The 11,820-nt window shown below is 50.2% G+C and overlaps 1 protein-coding gene across 2 annotated transcripts; it reads left to right on the forward strand.

Moving 5' to 3' along the window:
- Window positions 1-338: 338 nt before the first annotated feature.
- Window positions 339-11,529, forward strand: LOC135883150 (histidine--tRNA ligase, cytoplasmic-like). Of its 2 annotated transcripts, XM_065410214.1 has the most exons (13): window positions 339-449; window positions 1,860-1,949; window positions 2,911-3,030; window positions 3,420-3,515; window positions 4,542-4,667; window positions 6,041-6,148; window positions 6,401-6,499; window positions 7,163-7,256; window positions 7,606-7,733; window positions 7,816-8,058; window positions 9,019-9,135; window positions 9,809-9,955; window positions 10,463-11,529. In XM_065410214.1, the coding sequence occupies exons 1-13, from the start codon at window positions 339-341 to the stop codon at window positions 10,517-10,519; spliced, it is 1,536 nt and encodes a 511-aa protein (XP_065266286.1). In that variant the 3' UTR covers window positions 10,520-11,529. The 2 variants fall into 2 exon arrangements, with proteins under 2 accessions (XP_065266286.1, XP_065266287.1); XM_065410215.1 differs by lacking the exons at window positions 339-449; window positions 1,860-1,949; window positions 3,420-3,515; window positions 4,542-4,667 and having other exon boundaries at window positions 2,923-3,030.
- Window positions 11,530-11,820: the final 291 nt, after the last annotated feature.

The following is an 11,820-nucleotide window of genomic DNA, read 5'->3' on the forward strand; positions in this document are numbered from 1 at the left end:
GGCTCCGGGACGCTCTAGTTCTGCGGAAACGCACTATAGGTCCTGAGACTCTATGGCTGCAATGAGGCTGAATCCTCCATGCAGGGTGTCAGTGCAGAAGAGTGTCCCTGGCCCCAGCGCTGCTCCTGCCTCCCTCGGGGGCTCCCGGTCAGCTTGTGGCCCTGCGGAGCTCGCTGGGGCCGGGGCGCTGAGGTGCCTGCGCCAGCCCCAGTCCCGCACGCGTGTCTCGCTCCCGGCTGTGTAGTCTCGGGTCTCCCCGCAGCCAGCGCAAGGCCGGGGCGAGTTCCAGCCAGGAGCCTTCGGACAGCGGCCTGCGGGATCCAGCTACCTCCTGAGACATGAACTGGCTGCGCCCCCTCGCTGCGGGGGGCTGCCGGGTGCCCTTCGGGGGCCAGCACCTGGCACCGTCCTGCGCCCGGCGAGCCTTTGCCGCCCACCCCCAAAACCAGGTGAGGACCGCTCCGGGTGGCGGGCCCTGCTCCAGCCCCGAGGGTCCGTCCGCTTCTAGCGGACAAGGCTTTGTCTTTCAGACGGGCTCTGATTCCCAGGAGGAGACGGGGGAGGTCGGAGCCTAAGCCAGGCAGAGCCCACGAAGCTGTGGAGAAGCAGTGAGCTGCATGGGGCTGGCACCTGGATCCTAACTCAAGTTCTGTTTCCATCTTTATTGATGGCGAAAGCATCTCCCGGAGTGTTGTGTGTGAATGAAGTAATTAATGTGTCCAACTGACTTTCAAGGTATTAAGTGCTATGTGAGCATTACCAGGGTGTGCCCTGAGTACAAACGGACAGTCAGCACGGACTAGAGGTTCCAGTGTGTGAGGATCTATTTCAGGGGTCTGCAACCTTTCAGAAATTGTGTGCCGAGTCTTCATTTATTCACTCTAATTTAAGGTTTCGCGTGCCAGTAATACATTTTAACGTTTTTAGAAGGTCCCTTTCTATAAGTCTATAATATATAACTAAACTATTGTTGTATGTAAAGTAAATAAGGTCTTACAAATGTTTAAGAAGCTTCATTTAAAATTAAATTAAAATGCAGAACCCCCCGGAACAGTGGCCAGGACCCGGGCAGTGTGAGCGCCTCTGAAAATCAGCTCGGCATGCGTGCCATAGATTGCATACCCCTGCTCTATCTTGATCCCGACTAAAGGACTGGGATAGATGAAGGCAGCAGATCCCAGGCAAGTTGCCAGTGCAGCCCTCTGATGGGCAAAGTTTGGAGTCCACCTGTTGCAGGCTCCCTGCAGACTGTCCAGTAGTTCTGGCAGGGATTATTCTGGCTGGATAGAAAGTGATGATAATTCAGATTTGGGAGCCTTCTAATTTATCTGAAAAGCCAAAACAAACAACTATATTTTCTACTCTGTAGTCAGTGGGTGTCAATGGTTCCCAGATTCCTGTGCACGCTAATGGGCTGTTAAGAATCCATTGGCTGTCCTGCTAATGTTTAAAATGTCAAATGCAAAAAAAACTAGGAAAAGCAAGGACTTGAATTACAGTGGAGCTGTTATTTGCAGTATTATTGTAGCGGTGTCAGTCCCAGGATATTAGAGAGACAAGGTGGGTGAGATAATTATATCTTTTATTGGACCAACTTCAGTTGTTGGAGGGTACAAGCATTCAAGTTACAGAGAGCTCTTCTTCAGGTCTGGGGAAGGAAATCAGATTGGGAACTGATAAGGGGGAAGAACTTCATTCTCAAAACCCCAAAGGTAACTGCCACCTCCTTATAGTGGAGCTGTTAGTAACTAAGGAAACCTCCTGCAGGCCTTGTAGGTCCACCAGTTGAATTGACATCAGTCAGACACTCAGGGGTCAGTGTCCTACTCCATTTATCAAAGCCTTTTCTCTGTCCCCAGGTGGCAGAGGGTGTGGTAAAGCTCCAGCAGCCAAAGGCACAGCTGGGAACTGATGAGGGGAAAAAGAACTTCATTCTGAAAACCCCCAAGGTAACTCCCCACCTCCTTCAGGCAGCTGGGTCTCTCATGGGTTGCTTCCTCTCTCTACTGACATACGGCTTAGGTGTTCCCACCACTGAAACAAACTGCCCCTTTCCTGCTTGTTATCCTGCTCTTTATGTAGGGTGCACAGTTTTTCCTCAGCTCCAGCCTCTCAAGCATAGGCGCCGACTCCGTGGGTGCTCCAGGGCTGGAGCACCCACGGGGAAAAATTGGTGGGTGCTTAGCTCCCACCAGCAGCTCCCCGCCCCGCCCCCCGTCCCAGCTCACCTCCGCCTTCTCCCCTGGGCGCACCGCATGCCCGCTTTTCCCCCATGGCTCCCAGCGCTTGCGCTGCGAAACAGCTGATTCGCGCAGGAAGCGCTGGGAGGGAGGGGGAACGCAGCACGCTCGGGGAAGAGGCGAGGCCAGGGCCGGGATTTGCGGAAGGTGTCCAATGGGGCAGGGAGGGGCAGAGTTGGGGTGGGGACTTTGGGGAAGGGGTTGGAATGGGGGCAGGGTGGGGGGGAGGCAAAAGCACCGACCGGCGTGGGGGAAAGTTGGCACCTATGCTCTCAAGCCTAAGGCTCTTTCTCCTTTTCCCATTCTATTCCCTCTTCCCAATTGACTCTTATGCCTAAGGGCATATCTAAACGAGGAATTAGTGCATGACAAATGGGGGCATAAATCTACAATGCTCCAGCATGCCACATGCCAGCTGCTCATGTGGACCCTGTGCACTAAAAGTTCCCTAGTGTTTCAAACAGCAGTAGGTCCAATGGATCATCAACTTCCATTATTCTAGGCCTAGCTGACCCTTGTTATAGCACCAAACTTTTGGGCTCAGAGCTTTGAGCAGCCACAGGAGCTGGGAACAGTTTAGATACTGGATGTTTTTACTGTTGCAGGGTGGTGGGTATAATTCTTCACTTTTAAGATTTCTCACGCACTTCCCGTTGGTTTGGGCTCTCAGGGCACCAGGGACTACAGCCCCAAGCAAATGGCCATCCGGGAGAAAGTCTTCAACACCATCATCAGTTGCTTCAAGCGCCATGGGGCTGAGGTCATCGACACCCCTGTGTTTGAGCTGAAGGTGAGGGTAGGGGCTGCGACGTGACATCTGGGAGGGGGAAGTTGTGCTGCTGGAGGCGCTGATCCCTGAGTCAGATGTGATCCATGGGTTTGTGGCTTTATGCCCCTTGAAATTATTGGGTGCATTTTAAGTGGCAGTAGCTGCTTTAATTGTGACCTGAAGGGCAGATGCCCTAAGAACTCAGCTGTGAACAGCTCCTGTGGCAAGTGAGCTTCTGTGGTAAAGCTGGAGGGGATTAGATCATCTGACCGGGGTTAGATCCAACTGATCACCTCTAAAATCAGGCTCAAGGATTCCCCCTGCTTTCTTTCTAGGGGCTTCTTACTCCTGCTTTCTGCTTCTGGAGCTCGTCCTCTCTTGCCTGACACAGTTGTCTTGCTTTTCTGTAGGAAACTCTGATGGGGAAGTACGGGGAGGACTCAAAGCTCATCTATGACCTGAAAGACCAGGGGGGAGAGCTGCTGTCTCTTCGCTACGACCTGACTGTATCCTGCCAGAGTCCCAGACCTTGGGAAGCACCACCTCATCCAGGGGTTGCTAGTGTTTCTTAGGCAAGAGTGCATGGGGTGGAGGTGAGGACATGCTGGAGTCTCTGTCACCTCCTCCTAACTGGGGAGGAACATGCATGCTAATTCCACTTTGTATACATTCATCCCATTCCTCCTCAGTGTTTCCAAGCCTACCTGTAACTGCCTCCATGCCATTGCCCATGGACACCTCTGTCTTGACTCATCCTCATCCAAACTTCCATCCCTCCCACGTAGACTACTGTAGCTCCGGCTCTAGGATCAGCTCAAGTCCCAGCCTTTCCAACTCCAGCACATGGAGAATTACTACTCACCACTAGACACCCAGAATGGTGACTACATCACCCCATCCTCAAAACTAGCTCCCGGGTGACTTCAGGGTCTGTACATAGAAACCGTCCATGGGCTTGCTCCAGTGTACTCCCTGGACATTGAACCTTCTCTCTCTACTCCCTTCCCCATCTGCCTGTGCTCATCTGGGCTAGCCTCCTTTCTGACTCTTCACATAACCTCCCTATTCTCAGTGAAAGAGCCGTTTCCTTTGTTACTGTTGCCAAATGGTCATCCATCCAGGACCTCCGTGCTTTACTGACTGCAGCTCTGTTAAAATTTCACCTGAAAGCATCTTTGGTCCCTTATCTCTGGCCTTTAATCTGGCACTGTATTATATATGTAATCCTAGTTTGTATCATAGCAGCAAAGGACCGCATCTGTTCAAATGACCCACCAATGAGGCTGTTTGTTCTGGCTGTTAACATGTTGTGATTTCTAAGAAGATGCGCTCATAGGGACTGAGATTTTACTGTCCATTAGGACAGGTGGCCACAGTTTGCAGGTGACCTTCAGCATGGGCTTTGCTGTGGGATTGTGTTGTACTGGCCCAGCAGCTGTCTGTAGAGTGATAATTGGGCTGAATGCTGGCCCTGGACTCTCCAGGCCACAGGAGAGTCTTCTTACGTTCCACCCTTAACCCTTTGTGCTCAGGTGCCCTTTGCTCGTTATTTGGCAATGAACAAAATCACCAACATTAAGCGCTACCACATTGCCAAAGTTTACAGACGGGATAATCCGGCCATGACGAGGGGCCGCTACAGGGAGTTCTACCAGTGTGTGAGTACCGGCAGCCTGAGTGCTCTCCGTGCCGCGGGGAGCTGTGTGTCTGGGCCCAGGATTCCCTGTGTGGGGTCTGGGGTTCTGGCTCCCCACAAATCATGGGGAACAGGACAGGGAGGAAGAGGGCTCCATGTGTGTCTGGGGCCTTTTGTGCTGAAAAGGGGGGCGTCTCACAGATAAGATGCAGTGAAACCCTTTTTACTGTTACAACATCAAACAGTTAAGTGTGGTCCAAGGTTTTGTGACTCCCATTGTAACAACCACCATTACCAGTCTTTTTAACCTTTTATTAAAAATACAGGAATAGAAGGAAAAACAGTTAATGCATTTGAAATGCAAAGTATTAAGTCAGGCTTAACAATATCCCTTATTCCCTTTAGCTGTAGAGTCTGAACATGGGAACCCCCTATCTAAAAGTCTGTCAGATGAAAGAAATATGTTACTAACCGTCCTTTTGGGGGAAAAGAGAAAAAGTTAGTTAAGATGGGCTGGAACTGTTGTTGAAGTCCACTCCTGTTTCTTTAAGAGAAAAGAAGACAAACACCCAAGGGGAGAAAACAGAATTGCAAAGGTAGAAAATGCTGCTTCTGTCCTGGGTGCTGATTCTCATTTGCAACCTCACTGCTGGTGAAAATCAGACCCAGCACACTCAGAGTCCTGGCAAACTTGTACCAGCATTGGGCTGTTGAAGGCATTGCTTTTAGCTTGCTTCTCTGGTCACAGGCTCAAAGCAGTGTTGCAAAAGATGGTGTTGTCTTGGCAGGCTAAGTCAGACTCTTTAGACAGAAAAAGGAAAGGGAGAGGAGAGAGAAGAAATAAGGTGAGGAAGGAAAATGACACATGAGGGAGGGTGACAGCATGAATGCAAATCTCACATTCCGGGTGGAGACAGCGATGTCATCAGTTCCCTCTCTCTGGCCCAATCTGATCAGGTCCTGTCTCAGCATCAGGTTTATGAAGGCCCAGTGGTGTCCTGGTGGATCCCAGGAGATGGTGGGGGTGGCAACCATGATGGTAAAGCTCGCACCTTCCAGTCCACATGTCCCGTCCTATCCCCCTCTTTACCAGGAGCTTTACAGTTCCCTTAGCACAGTGGTTTAACTTAAACAGTCCAGTTTATCTTAGTCTGGTTGCCTCCAACTTGTGCTAACTTTCATAAACAATGGCTTTCTGTAACAGGCTGAGTTGGACTTCTATTACCTTGGACAGCTTAGAGTACAGGTCTCTGAACAACAGGCCTGGGCTCCCCTTGGGGTATAGGGAATGGGGTGCAGCATAGGGAGCTGTGTGTCTGGGGACCCTGATTGCTGCCAGGGTGTCCCAGCTGGGTTACACTGCCTGGATTCTCACTGTCTCTTCCTGTACCCCAGGATTTTGACATCGCCGGCCACTTTGACCCTATGATTCCTGATGCTGAGTGTCTGAAGATCGTGCATGAGATCCTGAGCATGTTGCAGCTCGGAGACTTCCTCATTAAGGTAAAACCATAGCCCATTGGTTTAATAAAGTTACAAGTCTGCCCAGGCAAGAATGTGCCTGCCCTCCCACCCATCCCCCACTCTAGTGTGCCCTGCATACGAGAGAGCCTCTGAAGAAAGGCATGGGGGGATTTTGACTACAGCTGCTTCACGGACCTCTGGAGCGATATAGAAACCAAGTGGAAGTGATTCATTCTTACTAGGAGGCTCTGTTGGGATCTGCTTTAGAGTGACTCTGCTTCCCACCCCCAGGTCAACGACCGGCGCATTTTGAATGGAGTGTTTGCGGTATGTGGCATTCCAGACAGCCTGTTCCATAGCACTTGCTCTACCGTGGACAAACTGAACAAGGTAATGCTCTGCGGATTTCCCAGCCCTGGCTGGCAGACACTGACTGCTGTCTAGCACTGCCCTAGCCCTCAGCTGTGTATGCTCTGGTGGGAGGACTGTGGTCCATCTCCAAATGCATAAGATGGAAACACCCACCTGAAGCAGGATTTTCAGAGCTGACATTCTCCATGGCTCTCCCAAGTGCCAAGAAGTTTGGATTCTGTCCTTGGGCAAGTTGCATCCGCTCTCTGTGCCTGTGCTTTCCCATCTGTAAAATGGGGATAAGAATTCCTGCCTCTCCAGGGATTTGGAGGGATTAGGGCTCAGATCCTCAAAAGGTCTGCTAACTTCCAGTGAAATAAGTAGGCCCCTAACTCTCAAATACCTTTTGAGGATCTGGTCCTAACTCATTAATAAAGAGCTTTGAGAGTTTAGAATGAAGGCACCAAATGAGAGTGAAATCTATTGTTAATTCTTCTGGGAAGGTTAGAAATGGGAGATCTCTAACTGGATTAGTCACCAGGCAATGGTCTCCCCTTTCCTGCAGTTTCCTCAGGGTGTGTTCTGAACCCATGGGGTAGCATTGGTGTGGAGGGGGAAGCTGGGGAAGGGGTTTTGCATTCCCAGGAGCAGCAGATTCAGCCAGGGAAGCTGTGATGAATGTTCTCATCTCCTCCACCCCAGGCAACATGGGAGGATGTGAAGAATGAAATGGTTGGAGAGAAAGGTCTCTCGCCAGAGGCTGCAGATCGCATCGGGGAATACGTTCGACTGCATGGTGAGTTCTGTGGAGCTGTGAGACTTGGTTCCCTGTCCAGCCTCACCCAGGCCAGCTGAGAGTCCATGTGGGTCACTTCACCTTCCCAGCAGCTATTCCAACTTCCTTGGTCTCTGCAGGGTGTGTGTGTGTGTGTGTGTGTGTGTTCCCCAGATGTTTAGCTGACTTGCAGCCTGGGTGTCCCAGGTGGGATGCATGGTCAGTATCCCCTGGGAAGGAGATAGAGATGCACAAGACTGAAGGAGTGAGCAGGTAGGTGTGACCCAGGCTGGGTGGAGTGAGTCCATAGGAGCTTGGCCACACCACGTCACCTTCCCTGGTATATTTCAGGTGTGTCTCATTTCAGCAGGTGGGCTGGGTCTGATTGAGCAGCTGGTCCAGGACCCTAAGCTGTCCCAGAACAAGCTGGCCCGGGAGGGGCTGGGAGACATGAAGCTGCTGTTTGAGTACCTGACCCTGTTTGGCATTGCAGATAAGGTGAGTGGTGGAGGGATACTGACCCAGGCCTGGCTGGATCATTTGTTGTGCCTGGTAATGGGATTCCCCTCCTGTCCTGCAGATCTCCTTCGACCTGAGCCTGGCGCGGGGTCTGGATTATTACACTGGGGTGATCTATGAGGCCGTCGTGCTGCAGCCTCAGAACGCCCACAGGGAGGAGCCAGTCAACATGGGCAGCGTGGCTGGAGGCGGCCGTTACGACGAGCTGGTGGGGATGTTCGACCCCAAGGGGCGGAAGGTGCCCTGTGTGGGAGTCAGCATCGGAATCGAGCGGCTCTTCTCCATCATGGAGCAGGAGGTGGAGGTGAGTGCCACTCAGAAGTACACAGAATGGCCCACAGCTGTGGGAACCAACCAGGGGGTGCAGGTAAGGTGGCCACTTTCTGTAGGATACCTGACACATTTGTTGTAGAAATTGGAAGATCTGTAGCAGATGAGGCATGGGACTGCAGTAAAAGAAAGGATGGGCTTGTGGTTGAATGAAATGCAGGAGATCTGAATCCTCTGCTACAGGTTTCCTGGGCATATCACTTGAATTAGAATTTTCACTACGGTAGGGCTGGGACGTAGGAGGTCTTGAGTTCTATTCTGGGCTCTTCCACTCCTTAGCTGAAGCTTGGACCAAGCTGCTTTTCTGTCAATTTCCCTGTCTGTAAATTGGCATCCTCATTTTGGCCTTAATCTCCCTGTGCCTTGGTTTTCCATCTGTAAAATACTTGTCTCCCAGAGCGTCATGAAGATAATTAACTAAATGGTTGTGAGCTTCATACTACTATGATAGATGGTGGAAAAACCCATGAGGAAATTAGTAATTCTCTATTTAGTTTAGGGTTGGGGTGATGTGTGGTAAATAAGACGGAGGCAACTCATTGTCTGGTGAGGCTCAAAAAAATTATTGAACAGCTGCCTTATCCCCAGAGCAAGTCCAGTGTGTGCTCAGAATGAGGCAGGGATCCTGTGGAAAAAATAGTACATAAGGAAATCCAGAGTCATGATGCATGTGCCCAAGGCAGATAAATTAAGGTTGCACAAGCTTGACTTTGCAAAATTACATTCTTTGAACACAGTTTGGTGGGTTTTTGTTGTTGGTGTTGTTTTTCATGTAATCTCCCTATATAGCCTGTGTTAAGAAAATGGTGGCATTCTCCAGTAATAGGTACAAGGGGTGGGTGAGGAGCAACCGTCAGATGCCTTGGAGCATGTGTCTTCACGAGCAATAGGATGTTTCCATATGTTTCATTCACAACTCTGTTCCTGCTCCCAGGCTTCTAAGGAGAAGATCCGGACGACCGAGACGCAGGTGCTGGTGGCAACCCCCCAGAAGAACTTCCTTGATGTGAAACTGAAACTCATCTCTGAGCTGTGGGATTCTGGGATCAAGGTAAGACTGGGCAATTGGACTGGCCTAGTTGTGCTTCTCACAGCCAGCCCTTAGAATGGGGGGAGAGAGAGTCTCCGGGGAGAAGTGGCACAGCAAGACCAGACTCGCCAACCTCTTTGTTGTTTGGCTCTGACGGAGAAAGGCAGCTACTGGTACTGAGCCTGCTGCAACCATCTGTCCCAGGAGACTCTGTGCTAATGTCTAGAGCTGTGAGGAGAATGGTAATTCTGTTTCCTGGAGGCATTTGGAATTTCAAAATTTGGTTTAGTGCCAATTTGGAACAAAACCCCAAAATTTCAAAACCTCCGAAAACAGAACCCCAAAAAAATCACAATTTTGATCATTTCCAGATGAAATTCCACCCAGCAGGTTGAAGGGGAACTGTCAGCTTGCTATGTAGGCTGCAAAAGAATTGGTAGCCCACAAGGCAGGCCAGCTGGTAGGAAAACCTGCCTAGCAGGTCGGTTTCAAAACTTGCCTTGGTTCCGCTGGAGCTTAGTCGAAATCAAACCACCTCCACAAAATGTTTAGATTTCAACTAATCTGCATTCTACACCAGAAAACTATAGGCGAATTTCCAGCCAGTCCTAGCAATGAGTTAGAACTGGGTAGGGTTTGTCACTTCCTATTCTGTGTAAGCTCTTGAACACAACCACATTGCCTCCCCTTCTAGGCAGAGATGCTGTATAAGAAGAACCCCAAGCTGTTGAACCAGCTGCAGTATTGTGAAGACACGGGAATCCCTCTCACAGCCATCATAGGAGAGCAGGAGCTGAAAGATGGAGTCGTCAAACTACGAGTCGTAGCTAGCAGGGAAGAGGTTAGGATGTCCTTGGATATTGGGGATGGGATAGGGGATCCAAAGGCTGCCTCCAAAACCCAATGAAAGGTTCTAGACAACACTCTCCCTGGCTATTAGGGCCTCTTTGGGAGCTCTTGCTTGCATCGCAGATCACTAGAGTTAACCAGGCTCCGGTACAGATTGAATCCTCTTTACAAACTGGTCTAAGTCCACAGCGAACCTTCCTCAGAGTTACAGATTACTAAAGGTCTCTGCTGAGCAGTCAAATCCTGTCCCTCAGGGGTGTGGAACAGGAAGTTCCTAATCATCACTCCTTCCACAAGTCTCTCCTTGGTCAGGGGATGCATTTTTATGGGGTGGTGCTTCCAGCAGGAGTTCATGGAGAGGAGCGTTTGAGGGATGGCAGAAGACCGGTCTGGGTGGCTGCAAGGGGTAAGTGGGCATCTTGATATCATTGGGTGCTTGGGGCACTTCCCATGAGACAGTTCTATTGCTGTGACCAGTTCCTTCTTGTTCGCTGTGCAGGTCAATATCCCTAGGGAGAAGCTTGCTGAGGAAATCAGGAGAAGGTTGGAGTCCTAGAGCCTTTCTGTGCACAGCAGCTTGACTCACTGGACCTATTTCCTGCCGTGTTGATTGTTTCCAGCCCTGCGATGCACTGGAGTTCCTAGGCCAGTAACATGGCACTGCCAGGCCATGATTCCATGAGGATTTGGGCAGTGCTGATCGGGCTGAAGGCTGGCCACCTCCTGCTGCACTGAGATTAACCTTGCCCCATCAATCTTATGACTTGGTACAACATCTCACTGTGTAGGGAGCGGACACATTTTAAAGGCATAGGGCAGATTACCATTGGTTAGACCTCTCAGGTTAAGTAGCATGAGGAGTGGGTCTGTTTTAATGTGTTTGTATTACGGTAGCAAGCTCATTGGTCAAAGCGGAGCTCCTACATTTGCAATAAGGCAGATTCCCTTGCAATGACCTAGGCCTTAGCAAATTAACTCTGCACTATCTTGAAGGAATTCACACCTGCCAGGTCCTGTACAATGCCCAGATGCCTTTGCAAGTTGACTCAGCAATTTGCTATGTTCAGACTTGCTGCGGGTGGCCTTGTGAGCATCCTCATGTATCCAGAACCTCCATGGAAACTTGTCCTTAGAATCTATCTGCCCTTCACCTGTGCGAGGCAGCTCTGAATCACTGGAAGGTCAGTCCCCATCTGTGGGGCTCCCTTTCCCCACCCCCAGTCATGGAGCTGAACTAGAAAATTTCTCTTTCCCTGCTCAGCGGGATGGGAGTACCACTACTGTCCAGGATACACATGAACTATGCTTCAAGGATGCTCTTCAGTATCCCTACATGTCATTGGGAGATTGGACATGATATTCCCATTTTGTGCCTGGGCTGGGCTGTTGGCCTAGTGCTGCACAGTAGCTACATCCCTCCTCCCAGGAAATGACCCCATTTTAGTGATCTAGTCTCTTCTCCAATGGTTCTGTTTAAAGTGAATGAGGCTGTGGATGAGCCGAGACTTTGGTTTCCATGCAAACATGGATAAATGATGTAAATAAAATACTGTGGGTTGCTGAGGATGTTTGACGGCTGTTTACAGGTCTAGCTGAAGTCAGCAATGTGCTATGCCTAAGTTTTATAGCTACTTTTGTGAGTTCCCAACTGGGATTTTCTTTTTGTTGGTTATAAAGGGTAGCTTCCCCAGCTTGCTAGAGCAGAATAGCTTTTTTTTGAAAGGCAAGACTATTTTCAAATGTGTGAAACAGTGAACAGTAGAGCACAGCAGTCACTGGAATAATGGGCTGTTCCAAGTTCTGATGTTTGTACGGCCCTTACCTAAGAATCGCCCTACAGGGTCAGACCAGTGGTCT

Source organism: Emys orbicularis, chromosome 8 (genome assembly GCF_028017835.1).
Source record: "Emys orbicularis isolate rEmyOrb1 chromosome 8, rEmyOrb1.hap1, whole genome shotgun sequence".
Classification (NCBI taxonomy): domain Eukaryota; kingdom Metazoa; phylum Chordata; order Testudines; family Emydidae; genus Emys; species Emys orbicularis.